Here is a 15,104-nt window from a genome sequence, read left to right on the forward strand (position 1 = left end):
CAGGAACAGTCCCTCATAGGTCATTACCCAGCTTCTCTTTCCCTCTGGTCCTTGGTGCCTTGGGTCTTGGGTGTTTTCAAGGCTCCATCTGTGCAAGTGTGGTCTGCAGAGTGCAGCCCAGCTCCTTGCATTTGCTTCGTGCACGCTCTCACCTGCAGAGCTGCTCGGATGTCTCCACTTAACTGACTTAGGATCCTAATTGAATGTGTCCTGGCCGTGTGCAGAGCATTAAGCTGCTCTGCTCCCCCATCTTCTCCAGACAGAGCCTGAGGCTTTCTCTATTAAGTCTTTAAGGTCAACCAGGAGCCCCAGGCTGCAGGAGTGAGGTAGCAGAGGCTGGATGTCAGTGGAGATCATCTTGTAGGCCTCTGGCTTGCCCGAATTCCCGAGCTGTGCTGCACCTGCGCTGGCTTCAGTGCGTTGCCTTGGAGGCAGGCTTGCCTTCCCTTAAGAGAATTGCCTTTCTTACCTGTTTCTGAGTCCCCATGGAAGGGGGCTGGGGCCTACAGATTCTATAGGTCCCTACGCCCGAGGTCACCTCAGGTTGTGCAGGGCAGTACGAAGGACCCCGTGGCAGAGGCCAGCTCTGGCTGTTTGGGAGTCTCAGAACTCATTCTGCCTCTGGACCTCCCCATCTTCTGTGGAGAAAGATCAGGAAGCAGAGCTAAATAGTCTGTTTAGCTGGGTCACACACGTTGCACATGTGACACACATCGCTGTGGTTGAGCCAGTTTCTAAGAGAGGAAGAGATGGCAGCCCACCTCTACCCTTGTGAGTGTGACCCCAAATTCTTCCTTTGCCACCTGGTTGGGAGGATGGGGTTATGAGTCCAGAGAGAATCCATTAATAATTTTTTCCTTTTACCTCAAGTTCTAGATCAAATGACCTCCCTTGGGCAATCTGGATGCTTAGGGGCCGAGTTCAGGATGAAGCCCAAAGGAAAGCATAGGCCCTGGGGGACAGGCTGCAGAGAAGAATGGAGCCAGACTCTTCCTTCTGGCCCATTTGTCTTAAGTGCAGTATGGTGAGACAGAATGGAATGGAGGGAAAGACACTGGTCTGCCAGGCAGAGGGCTTTCTGTTCCTAGCCAGCTGTGATTTCATGAGCTTTCCTGTGCTAGCGGAGGATACCAGAAGACAAGTAGACTGCCATCCTTGGACCAGAGCAATCTAGGCCAGTGGTATTTTCTTCTTCTCATTTTCTCATTTAAGACAAGTGGACCAAAAGAACCAGAAAAAGGTCTGTTCCCCAGAGCTAATTCAGGGAGATTTGGTGGGACTTGACTCCACAAGAATTCATTCTTGTTACTTTTGCAACAGATAGAAATGTGGGAGGGATAAAGCCAGCTAATGCGTGGCAGACTCAAAAGATGCCCAGGGGGCAGAGATAATGGTCTGAAAGGCACATGGTGCAGTTTCTTCAGAGGCGACAGGCAGAGTCCTGTTCTGCAGTTAGAACTTCCTGTGAAGATGAGGTAGGGGGCTAGAGCAAGAGCGGGTCTGTGTGCTACAAGCTCCTAATGGTCGTATTATTGCAAGGGGACTGCAGAGAGGCTGGCACAGGTGGGGTGAGGGAATGAGGAGCTGGGTGACTGAGGACCCCTTGTGGAACCAGCCCTGAAGGATGCAGTCAGTCCTCCTTTCCTTCCTCAGATGCTTATTGGCCAGCTGATAATGCTGAAGGGAGGTGGGGCTGGGTCCGCTCTAGGCATCCTATTTTGAAGGTAAATAAGTTGAACTTGATGGGAACCATCACTGGGAGCAATGCAAAGCCCTGGCAGGCCAGACTGGGTATGGGGCAGAGTCTTGTGCTGTTCTAACGGCTCTGGATGTAAACTAGGACTGTGGGTGAAAGTGACAGGGGAGAGTTGAGGGCTTGGTGTCCCATAGAGCTGTCCAAAAGAGTCAGGGAGCCAGCCCTGGGACTCAGAGCAAAAGCAAGGTGACCTTCTCTTGTATGGGACAAGGTGAGGGCTCTCAGTTCCAGATAGGAAGAATGCATGAAATGACTGAAATGGGACTAGAAGAGCTGTTCACCCAGGGCCTATGGTACAATTTGACTCTCTAGTCCTGTAAGGTGTGTGGGACAAGTGTGTGAATTGTTTTTTTTTTGTTTTTTGTTGGTTGTGGGGCTTGAACTCTGGGCCTGGTCGCTGTCCCTGAGCTTTTAGCTCAAGACTAGCGCTCTACCGCTTGAGCCACAGTGCCACTTCCCAGTGTGTGAATTCTTGTAGGGTTTTTGGAGGTTGAAGTGATCCCTTCAGGCCTCAGGGAGCAAGTTGAAGTTGAAGTGAACTTCTTATTTCAGGCTCCCAATCCAGTGCTTTCTTTTGGTTTGAGAATCTAGGGATGGACTCTGTCGCCATCGACCCCTTGCTGTCCCTGGAAAATAAGGTCACTCTGCACCTGGGGCTCGCTTGTGAGGAAAGATGGAGCTCCGTGGTGGCTCCTGCTAGAGCTTGTTGTGTCCTCACTGAAGGCTTTGGCTTTGCAGCCACATCCCAGGCTTTGCCCCTGGAGTCACAACTCAATGGGGGAGGGGCTGGGTAGGCCTTTGTGGCTGCTCTGGGGACCACTGCCTTTGACTGGAGCTGACTGGGGGCTTTGACACTGAGACCATGTGCCATGTTCAAACCTTCAAGAGGATTTTGTTTTTGGTTGGCCGATAGAGTGTTGGCCTGCACAGCATTTGTGTGGTTTTTTTTTTAAGTGAATTATCAACATTTAAAATCAGATTCCATGCAAGAGTCCAGAGTTCCAGTTTATCTAGAAAACCCAGATCTTCAAATACTGGAAGCGCAGGTCCCCAGAGTTCACGTCCCAGCGATGAGCTGGAGGAGTGGCAGCTGCTTTCTTTCTTTTTGTTGGTTGTGGGGCTTGAACTCTGGACCTGGGTACTGTCTCTGAGCTCTTCAGTTCAAGGCACTCTACCACCTGAGCCACAGTGCCACTTCTGGTTTTCTGGTGGTTTATTGGAGATAGGAGTCTCACGGAATTTCCTGCACAGGCTGGCCAAGAACCATGATCCTTAGCTCTCAGCCTCCTGAGTAGTTAGGATTACAGGTGTGAACCACCGGTGCCCGGCTTCTGGGCATCAAGTTTAAATACTACCTACCTGCTTTGGGGATCCTGGGCAGTTGCCATCCAGGATTCCCCTGCAGTACCTATGTTGCTTTGTTATATTCTTAACAAGACCACACCACTGTCCAAACACCATCTAATTCTTCCCTTCAGACACTTTCTGTGGTGACCAGAGAGCCATGTTGTCATTTGTCTCTGCTGCAGGCTGGTGTTGGGTTGGGCATAGGCCCATCATAAATGTTTGCTAAATGAGATTACACCGAACAATTATTTGACCACTGCCTATTGCTAAGTGTGGTAGAAATGAATCCCTGGCACATGAAATAAGATTTCTCTTCATTATTATTTCCCAGAATTCCCTGGGCTAGAAGGATTTAGTTTGGGATTTTTGTTCATGGAACTCATCTCTTGAAGTCCCCAGGAACAGTGCAGACAAAGCAGCTTTGACTGCTTATGGGCAAAGAAATCTGGTATCCAAGCTTACCTTATTCATGGATTATTATGTGACCAAGAATATGCATCACACAGATCATTATTGTCAGTAGTTTAAACTCTGTATCTTGAGTATGTGTGGTGGTCTACTGGGAACTATATACCAGCAGACACCAAAGGTCCCTTATTATCAGATTTCAAGAAAGAGTAAAATCATTTGAGCTTTCTGAGTCATGGGGGTTGGATAATTTTGACTGTTTTCTTTTTGCTTATCTGTTTCCTGTAATTCTCTCAATGACTGTGTCTGACTTGTCATGCAGAACTGCAAGGAGGATGGGGACACATACATAGATGTCAGGTGCCCCCATTGGTCCACATGTAAAGCTGCCACCAGACAGAGAAGGAGACGAGATGCAGCTGCTGATAGAGAAACGGTTTTCATTTTGAGGATGGCTCAGCAGCTTTCTGGGCTGGATAAGCCATGTGGATGGAGGTGGCAGCCACCGGATATTAGCTGTTTGGGTGCAGGCCCAGGGCTTCATTTCATCTGCTGGAATCAACTGTGCAGTGTCTATGATTATTAGTTTTTCTGACGTGTGACTGCTATCAGAACTGATAAGGTGTCCTTTTCATAAATTCACAGGCGTGGCTTTCTTGCCAGCGAGTATCTCTTATCTCATTGGAACCAATATTTTTGGGATACTGGCGCACAAAATGGGAAGGTAAGATGAGATGAAAACCGCCTTCATTGCTCTATTCCAATAATGATGTGATTCTCCGAAGAAGTTCAAAATGTTTCTGCCTTTGCTGTTACAAGTCATCGTCTTGATTTCCATTGAAAGTTGGGATTGGGGAAAAAACATTCTAAGTGTGTATTTATTGATGTGCATTACTTGTCTTGGACAGGTGGCTTTGTGCTCTGCTGGGAATGACAATCGTTGGAATTAGTATTTTATGTGTGAGTAAAGATGGCTTTTGACAAGTGGGGACGGTCTGGTATCGACCAGATTTTGTTTTGGTTGAGGTTCACTAAGCAATGTTTATAGCAAGTTGAGTTTGTGGATGTTTATGTCTTTCATTTTATCCTAATTTTGTAAGGACCACTGTAAACACTTGTGAACAATATTCTTCAGTGGGAATATTTTTATGTCATACATTATTTAAGATGTTTTGTTATATAATTTTATTTGGGGGCACTGTACTTGCTAGACATGTGTTTTACTGCATAAGTCATTCCTTTGGTTCTTTGTGCTGTGGTTATTTTTCAGACAGCATCTCACTCTTTTACCTGGGATGGCCTAGACTATCTTTCTATTTATACTTCCTGTTGTAGCTGGGGTGACAGGTGCAGGTGCATGCTACTGAGGTTTTTTTCTGTTGACATGGAGTCTCATAAACTTTTCTGGGGGAGCAGGGGACTGGGTTGGCTTAGAACTGCAGTCCTCCTTACCTCAGTCTCCTGAGGATTATAGGCATGACCATTGTATGTAGCTAGGATGTTTTATGACATAATTTACCTTTAAGTTTTCTCTCCCCACTATGTTAAACATCATAGCACCTAAAACACTTGAGGGCAACTGAAGTCAGACAATATTTCAGATGTTTTATTACATAATTAAATCTTAAGTTTTTTTCTGTGTGACAGTACTGGGACTTGAACTCAAACCCCCGTTTGGCAGATGCTGTATCACCTGAGCCATGCCTTTTTTGTTTACTTATTGTTTTGGAAAGGGTCTTAAGTTTTTGCCCAGAAAGGCCTTGAACCAGGATCCTCCTATTGATGCCTCTCATATAGTTGGTATTATAGATGTGAATCACCATACTAGGCTTGTATATTGAGATAGGTTCTCACTATTTCGTATTACCTGGCCTGGCCTGCAACCATGATTCTCTCAATCTATCTCCTGAGTAGCTGGGATTACAGGCATGAAGTATACCATGCCTTTATCTTTTAAAGATAAGAATGGCAAAACCCATCCTTTCCCCCACTCCTGTTTTTCTCAGAAGGGAACAAGCATACTAAGGCCTCAGAGCAAACAAATCCTTAAGACTTTTTCAAGATGATTTAGCATTGGATAACTTGTTGTTTTACTATAACATTGTTTTCCTCTTCCAGATTCCTTTTGCAAAAAACATCTATGGACTCATTGCTCCCAACTTTGGAGTTGGTTTTGCGATTGGTAAGTCACGTGAGCCTGTGATCTCATGTGAAACTGCTTTTTTTTTTTTTTTCTCTTTTGGAGGGGACGTCTGATGGTTGCTACGTGGCGTAGCTCAGTGATGGCCTGCGGAGTGTACACGCAAAGACACTTGCTTCCTCATGCTCGCCATTCACTCCCGAAGTCCAGTGCTTTTTAAAAGGCCGCTTCTTCTACCTTGGAACTCTCGTAGTCTGAGTGTGAGGCCTGTGTGGGGTGTGGCTGGGGGAGAAGCAGGTGAGACTGCTGCTGGGGCCCCAGTGGCTGAGAAAATGGTGTCAGGAAGTGGGCCAGGGTGCCATGCAGCCTGTGGCCTGCATCTGGGATGGATCCTGATAATGGCAAGCTGTGACAACCAGGACTGGGTATCCTCACCGGAACAACAGCGGGGACCAGGTGAGGTAAAGCACAGAGCAAGGAAATGATCATCTAACAGGGCTCCACCCCCAGAACCTTAATCCATCCACTGACTCTTCAGTGAACGGTTTCTTGTCTGGAGGCTCCTGCGAGATTTGCAAGTGGCAGTGGCAGAGGGGAGCTAGCAGAGCAGCTGACCCTGGTATTCAATTCATGTTGTTTGTTTGTTGGTTTTTGCCGGTATTGGGGCTTAAACTCAGGGACTTGCAGTCTTGCTTAGCTTTTTCCACCTAAGGTTAGAACTCTACCATTTGAGCCACACCTCACCTCCATTTCCTGTTTTTCTGCTGTTTTTCTGGAGGTAAGAGTTTCATAGTTTTGTTTACCCAGACTGGCTACTGCTACCTCCATCCTCCAATCTCAGCCTCCCTAGTTGCTAAGATTACAGGCAGAAGCCACCAGCAGCCAGCCATTGGTTTCTGTTAGTTTGCAAATACTCTGTTCCCTGACTGTCTGCAGGGATGGTGGACTCCTCGATGATGCCCATCATGGGCTACCTCGTAGACCTGCGGCACGTGTCCGTCTATGGGAGTGTGTACGCCATTGCAGATGTGGCCTTCTGTATGGGTTATGCTATAGGTAAGAACATTAGCTTTCCAAGTGACTTTTTACCTCAGTACAGAATACATAATAGTTCTGAAAAGATTGAAACTTTCGTCCTTTGGTCAAGAAGACATACTTGGTCTAATTCTCTGTTTCCTGGAAGGTCCTTCTGCTGGTGGTGCTATCGCGAAGGCCATTGGATTTCCATGGCTCATGACAATTATCGGGATAATTGATATAGCTTTTGCTCCTCTTTGCTTTTTTCTTCGAAGTCCACCTGCCAAGGAAGAAAAAATGGTAAGAAAAATTTAGGGTGTGATGAAGCATTTCCTGATCATCTAAATGTGGTTATCTGGATTGATTCCTCTTGTTTCAGCTCTACAAAATATATTTTTGCTCCTTTGGGGCAAAATTTCCAAATGTAAATGGTGAAAATTCCTGTTTATATTGAACCACACAGGGAAGTTACTTCTTTGATTGATACTACTCTTATTTGTTGTTGTTGGTTTTGCAGATCCTGGGTCTTGAACTCAGGGCCTGAGTACTGTCTCTGAGTCTCTTTTTGCTCAAGGTTAGTGCTCTACTACTTGAACCACAGCACCACTTCCAGCTTTTTCTGAGTAGTTTATTGGAGATAAGAGTCTTATGGGGGCTCGGAAGGTGGCTCAGTGGTAGAGCGCTTGCCTTGCATGCATGAGGCCCTGGGTTCGATTCCTCAGCACCACATAAGCAAAAAGAAAAAAGCTGGAAGTGGCACTGTGGCTCAAGTGGTAGAGTGCTAGCCTTGACCTGAAGAGCTGAGTGAGAGCACCCAAGGCCAGAGTTCAGGCCCCACGACTGGACTGAAAAAGAAAAAAAGTCTTATGGACTTTTCTGTCCGGGCTGGCTTTGAACCACAGATCTTAGCCTCCTGAATAGTTAGGATTATAGGTGTGAGCCACATGTGCATAGCTACTTTTATGGTTATTTTAATTTTTTTCTTTGTTTAGCTGTATTAAGGGTTTGAACTCAAGGCCTTATACTTACTAGGCAGATGCTCTACCACTTGAACCACCTTTTTGCTTCATTGTTCAAATATGGTCTCTTGCTTTTTGACTGGCCAGCCTTGGACCATGTTCCTCCTATTTTATGTTTCCCAAATAGCAGGGACGGCAGGTACATAGCACCACATCTATTTTTTTTTTCTGTTGAGATGGAGGTCTCACAAACTTCTTCCTTGGGTTGACCTCAAGCCACAATCTCCCTGGTCTCAGGCTCCTGAGAAGATAGGATTACATGTGTGATCTGCCACAATTGTCTTAAAGAGATTTTTTTCACCCCAAGAAGTAAATACATAAATTTGAATACAATTTATTTTTTACATAGATTAGCATCACACAGGATAGCTTCTTCATCAACTGTATATAAAAGAGCAATTCAATTTGATTTTCTCTGGTTTTGGCTGATATTGAACATAATTCTTCTGCTTCCCCAGAGCAGCCATTGTGGTGCTGCTTGTTTTTCTCCTCCCCTGACAACATTCAGATATAGCTGATATCTTATCCTTGCTATCTGCTAGATTCTGTAATGATCTCAGAAGTTTTTTCCTGTGGAGAATCATGGCATGTATGTGTGTGTATATGCACACATGTGAGCACATACATGATATACACACCTGAGCATAGAGACCCGTTTATTCTATAACTTCATGACAGAATCATAGCCAGATGTAAAATGCAGATGGGGTTCCTCTTTTGAACAAGTTCAAACAGTGGGTTTTCTTCAACCACGGCAATGAATGCCCTTTCAATGGTGCGTACTTTACCGAACCCAAAGCAGCTAAGTGTTTGTGGTAACCACTCAAACCGGGAGTGATACGCTGGTTTTTAAGAACCCGTGCTGAGAGCTCATCCTACTATAAGGAGAACACATGTTCTCCTTGAACACATGTGAGGCTCCTCTGTAAGATTCTCTTGGAAGTACGTTGGCAGTCTTTTCTGAAACTTGAACCGAGTGAGTCTTCATGAGTTGGCATTTTCCTGAACCACTCTGATGGTTTCTCCCAAAAGTGGAATTAAAGGCACAACCTCCAGTTAGTTTATGCATAGCCTACATTTGGGAGCATTTTTCCATTGTTCATTAATTCATACATTGTATCTTAAAAATGCACCAAGTTCTGAGCCTTGGCTTTGTGTCTTGAGGTAAGAGATTTAACCAGCAAACTCAGAGTTTGTCACAACCTATAGGACCCCTAGGAAAGGGGGCAGGTGCCGTGGAGGTCCTGGGGTGGGGGTGGCCCCTTTCCTTTCTCTTGCTGCATCTCTAGCTCCCTTTCCTCAGGGACTTTCTGTGTCCAGCCTCTCTCTATCCACTCCCACTCCACTATAGCCTCACTATATCCATTCCCACAACTACTTTCTGTGGCTGGAGAAGCGGAGGACGTTGGCCAGTGGGCCAGAGCACTATCAGCACAGCACTGAGGAGAGCTGACACGTGAGCTACCTATCAATTTGACTAAGGTTGAATGAAGTTTACCTCCACCCCTTTTTGACCAGACAAACAGAATCACCTGCAAATGCTTCTGTCACCTGAGTGACTATTCAGACTCATGAGGAAGGAGAGGGGCTGGTATGGGCCTGGAGCAGCTACACTGTGGGCCGCCCCTTGTAGTCTATATAGTTCTTAGTCTTTTCCTCTGTTGCATGGCTTAATGAGAGCACTGATCTCAGAGGGGTACAATGCGGATCACATGATAGACTTCATCAGGGTGCTTGGCCTCTGTCAGGCTCAGTAAACGTGTTACTGTCTTCAGTATTTCCTACTCACTTTGCCTAGTTTATCTGGTGCTCGGTCTGACCCTGTTCACTCAGCAGAACCCCAATGTCCTGCCTGACTTCTCTTTGCAATGTCAGAGCTTCCTTTTCCCACACAGGCACCAGAATTGCTGGCCGGGAGTCCCTGGTTAAGGCAGCAGATGTAGTGGGGGGGGGTGTTATCTGTCTGTGGGTGACAGCATGACCGCCTATCTGAGCTGATGGAGGAAATACATGAGGTGGGAGCACAGTGGGGTGGGGGTGTGCTACCCACCAGGCACTACAGTTTTCTGCAAAATGGAAGAAGGCAGGCCTCTGGACTCCTTCCCTTTCTGCTTCGGAACCAGTGTTCAGTTCATTTAAAAAATGCTGGAGGAAGTGGAAGACACAATTCTGAAAGGCAAAACCATAAGAATCAGTTTTCTGAAAGCCACTTTCACTGTTAAATGCCACAATCTTTAATAAGGGCCTAGCAAGATAAATCATTAAAATTGTGAGATGTGTGTCTCGCTGCCCATAATTGATGCCTATAATGGAGGATGCCATTTGAGTGGCATAATAGTAACATTGGAGGGCGGTGGCCAGCAGCTGCCGCCTGCTCATTGTGCAAGCAGAGCAGGAAGAAAGCGGGTGGAAGCCGATAGCACCTAATGATAAGGTGGCATGCAGCAGGACAGCTGTGCCATGGGGAGAAAGGATTCATTACCACTCACTTGAGAAAGCCCAACACAGACAAGGGTTGGTGTCCAGAATTAGCAGCTCTCAAGTGCAAGGGACATTTGAGCCAGAAGAAGGCATCCATCCTGAGCAAAGAATGCTTTCATTAAGCAGCATCCTGGTAAAAGGAGTTTAAGCTTAAGCTGTTTTGTATTGCAAGAATTAATGCTATTCTCACAGATCACATGTTATAGAATCATGAATTAGTTTGTGAGCACTTGAGTTTTTCTTCCATTTGGTTTACCGGATCTCTGTTCTTTGTAATCAGTGTTATCAACCAAGGCAGCATGGTGGTAGGGTGGGGGTGGGAGTGGGGATGACACAAATCCTTATTACTCAAGTCCCTCTTCAAGTGTAAGAAATATCAACATTGCCATTTGAGGAAAACTCTTCAGAGAAAAGACCAATGCACAGGCAGTCATTAACTCTCAAAAACCCAGTTGAGAAGAGTTGCATTTTGGTGTGGATTTTCCTTTACAGGCTGAAGAATTATTATAAAAAGTATTTTAGGGTGTGTGTGTGTGTGTGTGTGTGTGTGTGTGTGTGTGTGTGTGTGTGTGTGTGTGTGTGTGTGTGTGTGTGTGTGTGTGTGTGTGTGTGTGTGTGTGTGTGTGTGTGTGTACACGTACTAGTACTGGGGCTTGAACTCAAGAGTTTGGATGCTTTTCCTTTTTTTTTTTCTCAAAGCTGGTGGTGTTCTCTGTGTGTGTGTGTGTGTGTGTGTGTGTGTGTGTGTGTGTGTGTGTGTGTACACGTACTAGTACTGGGGCTTGAACTCAAGAGTTTGGATGCTTTTCCTTTTTTTTTTCTCAAAGCTGGTGGTGTTCTGTGTGTGTGTGTGTGTGTGTGTGTGTGTGTGTGTGTGTGTGTGTGTGTGTGTGTGTGTGTGTGTGTGTGTGTGTATACACGTACTGGGGCTTGAACTCAAGAGTTTGGATGCTTTTCCTTTTTTTTTTTTTCTCAAAGCTGGTGGTGTTCTACCACTGGAGTCACAGCTCTACTTTCAGCTTTTTGTTGATTAACTGGAATAAGAGTCTCAGGGACTTTCTTGCCCAGGCTGTCTTTGAACTGCTTTGATCTCAGCCTCTTTCTGGGCAGCTAGGATTACAGATGTAAGCTACCAGTGACTACCTAGTCTTACTCTTGGTTTTTAGTTGTTGCCAGGTCAAGAAAAGAGGTGATTTGGAGATTTCAGGTTCTTTCTACCGGATGTTTTTGTGAGATCTTTTAAGCCTTGGTTCCTGAACACCATGGCTGGACAGCCAGAAGCTGATGAGACCAGACATGCCCTGAATATTAAATTCTACTGGGTGACATTTGTCCCCTTGCAGGGCACTTCTAGAGTGGATACAAAGCCATCCGTTTTTTCTAGTCATACTAAAGAAAATAAAGCTTCTGCTCTAGGCTGGAACCCTTCAAAGTTTCTAAAACTAGAGCACTCACTTAAAGCTTTTAGTCTTTCATTGACCCATTATGGAACTCATGGTTCTTCAGTGCTTCATGTGGGGTGACATGTCTTCACAGCCTTGCAGGTTCCAGTTCCACTCTGTGTCTGACATGAGCATGGAATTCAGTGGGGGCTTGGCCAGGGCTCTCAGTTTCTGAACTTTGCTCACCTCAGGTGCCAGACCCTCCCCTTTCCTCTTCAGCTGTAGGTTGCTTTGCCTCTTTCCCACTGCAGTGTGTGGAGGGCAGATTTATTTTACCTGCATACCCTGTGGGCCACTGGCACTTGTCTCTCCTGTACTCGACTTACCCACTTGATGCTGTTCATGTCTCTTTTCAGGGTACTTCTGAAATATTACATACATCTGGTTTATTTTAGTATATGTAACTTCTTGAAAAAATAAAGTGCAACTATTGTCTTTTTGGACAGGGTCTGAAGCCAGTAAACTAGGTTTTAAAAGCCTAAATAATATTTCATTTACCTGAAACAGGCTGTTGACAAATACAGTTTGGCTGTATTGGTAATTCTGATCATTTGTGTCTGTGTGATGCCAATTAATCAGGCTATCTGAATGTCTTCCCTGCTGCACAGTTTTTATGGAGTTCATAGTCCATGTCTATCCCTAGGACCAATGGTATTTATGAAGATTACATACAAGGGTATAATGGCAGATGGGTAAAAAGATGGAAGGTAATTGTAAAGAAAGCATCAACTGCCATTCTTTCCAGTGATCTTGCTGCCTGTGAGCCAAGTAAGGGCCAAAGCCCACAGCTGGCATTGTAGGCCTTGCAGAGCCTGGTCCTGGTAGGATTTCCCAGTGGATGTTTTATGTTGCCTAGTAATCAGATCACTGGTGATCTTCTGGCTTGGTGTCCCTGTTTCACTTAAGTGTTTGATAAATCATCCATGCTTCGTTCATCTGCCACCAAATTTGCTGTTCAAATCCTTTTATCTTTCAAGCTTCCCAACCCCTACCTCCTCTGTGTAACTAGCAGGCACGTAATCCTTAGTAAGCAATCCACTTGTGAGCTTGGAGGACCAGTTCTCACTTGTACAATTCAGTTGGTGACACAAGAAGTGATGGACAGGTGCCTACTAGGTGCCCTGGAAGCTCCTGTTAGTTGAATGACTGTCACATGACAGAGGAACTTGGAATTTCATTTTAACCTGCTCCACCCCACAGTGCAATTTGGGCACATTTCTTTGTGAGATCCTAATCTGGGAACATCATAGTTAGTAGGAGGTTAAACCTTTGTGTAACATGGGGAAACAGTTCAGGTGTACAATGTCTGTTGCCTCAATTAGTTTTAGAAATTGGGCTCTATTAAATACAGGAATCAATTCACTCAGCAAGCAGCATAATCAGAAACAGTTAAGTCCGTTGCTGCCAATCTGACTCAGAGGTCTAGGAAGTCCTTTTCTTCAGGACATTTGAGAATTTCCTGGGAAATAATAAAGGTTAAGTACTGAGTGGAGTCGTGTATCCCATGTGCAGGAGAAGAAGCTCACAGACACCAAGGTAGATTGCAACAAGACCAATAACAGAAACATTTAAATCCCTTTAGATCTGAAAATGGTGCTGACAGGTACTGGGAACAGTTTGTGTGGAGGAGAATGGTGTGAGACATACCTGATGAGGGAGAGAATTCAAGTTGCACATGACCTTCCACTGCCCTTTTCTGCACTCCTGCAGCTGCCATCCTGTGTTGGCAGGGTGGACTCTGTTCTGAGGCTGCTTCAGCCTCCTCTGCCCCATTCTAGCTGGCTGTCAACACTGTGTATCCATAGGCTCTGCATCTGTGAATTAAACTGAGCTTGGATACAAATTATTCAGAAAAAGAAATGTGTACCAACAGGTACTTTGCTCATTGTTTCCTAAATAACAGTATGACAACTATTTACATAGCATGTTTAGATTGTATTGGATACTGTCAGTTATGTAGAGATACATTATAGAAAAGGCTGGGTGCTGGTGGCTCACACTTTAATCCTTAGCTACTCAGGAGGATGAGAATATGAGGATCAAGGTTTGAAGCCAGCATAGGCCATTAACTCCATGAGATTTTTTTTTTTTAATCAGTCATGGGACTTCAACTCTGGGCCTGAGTGCTATCCCTCAGCTCTTCAGCTCAAGGCTAGCGCTCTATCACTTGAGCTACAGTGCCACTTCCAGTTTTCTGGTGGTTTATTGGAGATAAGAGTTTCATGGACTTTCCTGCCCAGGCTGGCTCTGAACCATGATCCTCAGATCTCAGCCTCCTGAGTAGCTAGGATTACAGGCGTGAGTCACCAAGCGCCCAGCATATATATATATATGTATGTATGTATATATATATATATATATATATATATGTATATATATATACACACACATATATATATACATATATATATATTTTTTTTAAATCTCCAATTAGCCACCAAAACAGCTGGAAGCAGAACTGTCTCAAGTGGTAGAGTGCTAGCCTTGAGCAAAAAAGCTAAGGGACAGACTCAGGATCTGAATTCAAGCCCTGGTACAGGCACACATACAAAAAATAAAATGTATAGAGGATATACATATATGCATATGTTACATGTGAATACACTGCTTTAAGGGACTTGATGAAGAGTGTGTCTTGGAGCCAGTCTCCTGGGACACTGAGAAGATGGAAGCATGTCCTGTGGTCAAGTTCTTTTACTCCTGTCTTCTTTCTCAGTCTACTCCACAGGGCAACTGTGAAGCTGAAGCACTACATCTAAAGTGCTTGGCCTATCCCTGACATGACAAATGGCAGCTGTATTATCAGAGTACATGCTTGGTTCTGGACACTTGAAAGGATTGGCTAAATGCTCAAAAAAATATATTGCAGTCACACTATATTTTAATGTTCAATAACAACAAAGAAAGGCATGAAGCTTGTTAAAAGATAACCATGCATTTGAGCCAGAGGACAGCCAGGTTCTGGAGAGGACCTAGAGCATACATGTACAGAAAAATATGTGTTCTGGGTGTTTGGACAGGAAATGACCTACGAGGGGACAGTGACATGGTCTTACATTATAAGAATGGTCTGTGTTGATGGTTGGCATCAGAAGCAGATCCAGGGTTACAAATGGATTGCATTTTAGTTCAGGCTGTTGCATGTTTGTACTGAGTCCCTTTACACACCTTTTTGAAGTGTGCTGTTGCAGTGAAGTGTATGGGCAGACTGCAACTCCATTTATAACATTCTAACTCTTCTCAAAGCTAACTCACCTAACTTGGCTCCCCAGTGTAGAGTGTAATGGTATAATGAAAATACTGCTGAGATGACTTCTGCCATTCCCTGTTGTCGGGAATTTTCACTTAGTATGGAATCACGAGCACCTGGGTTGAGCTGAGTGACTGGATGATCACAGCAGATTATGGCAGAGCTTTAAAACTAGGAATGCTTAAAAGCAGTGGGTTAAAGTGGTTATCATTACATAACAAGTAATGTTCTTGCACCCTGCTCT

At 44.9% G+C, this 15,104-nt stretch overlaps 1 protein-coding gene across 1 annotated transcript in view; it reads left to right on the plus strand.

Moving 5' to 3' along the window:
• Positions 1-15,104, plus strand: part of Slc18a2 (solute carrier family 18 member A2) — a 32,645-nt gene that overhangs the window by 15,256 nt on the left and 2,285 nt on the right. The window contains exons 10-14 of the mRNA XM_069988108.1: positions 4,157-4,235; positions 4,420-4,471; positions 5,630-5,693; positions 6,588-6,707; positions 6,835-6,968. Of these exons, the coding sequence (XP_069844209.1) occupies positions 4,157-4,235; positions 4,420-4,471; positions 5,630-5,693; positions 6,588-6,707; positions 6,835-6,968 (449 nt within the window). The remainder of the gene's footprint in view (positions 1-4,156; positions 4,236-4,419; positions 4,472-5,629; positions 5,694-6,587; positions 6,708-6,834; positions 6,969-15,104) is intronic.

Source organism: Dipodomys merriami, unplaced genomic scaffold (genome assembly GCF_024711535.1).
Source record: "Dipodomys merriami isolate MVZ:Mamm:240054 unplaced genomic scaffold, mDipMer1.0.p SCAF_35, whole genome shotgun sequence".
Lineage (NCBI taxonomy): Eukaryota > Metazoa > Chordata > Mammalia > Rodentia > Heteromyidae > Dipodomys > Dipodomys merriami.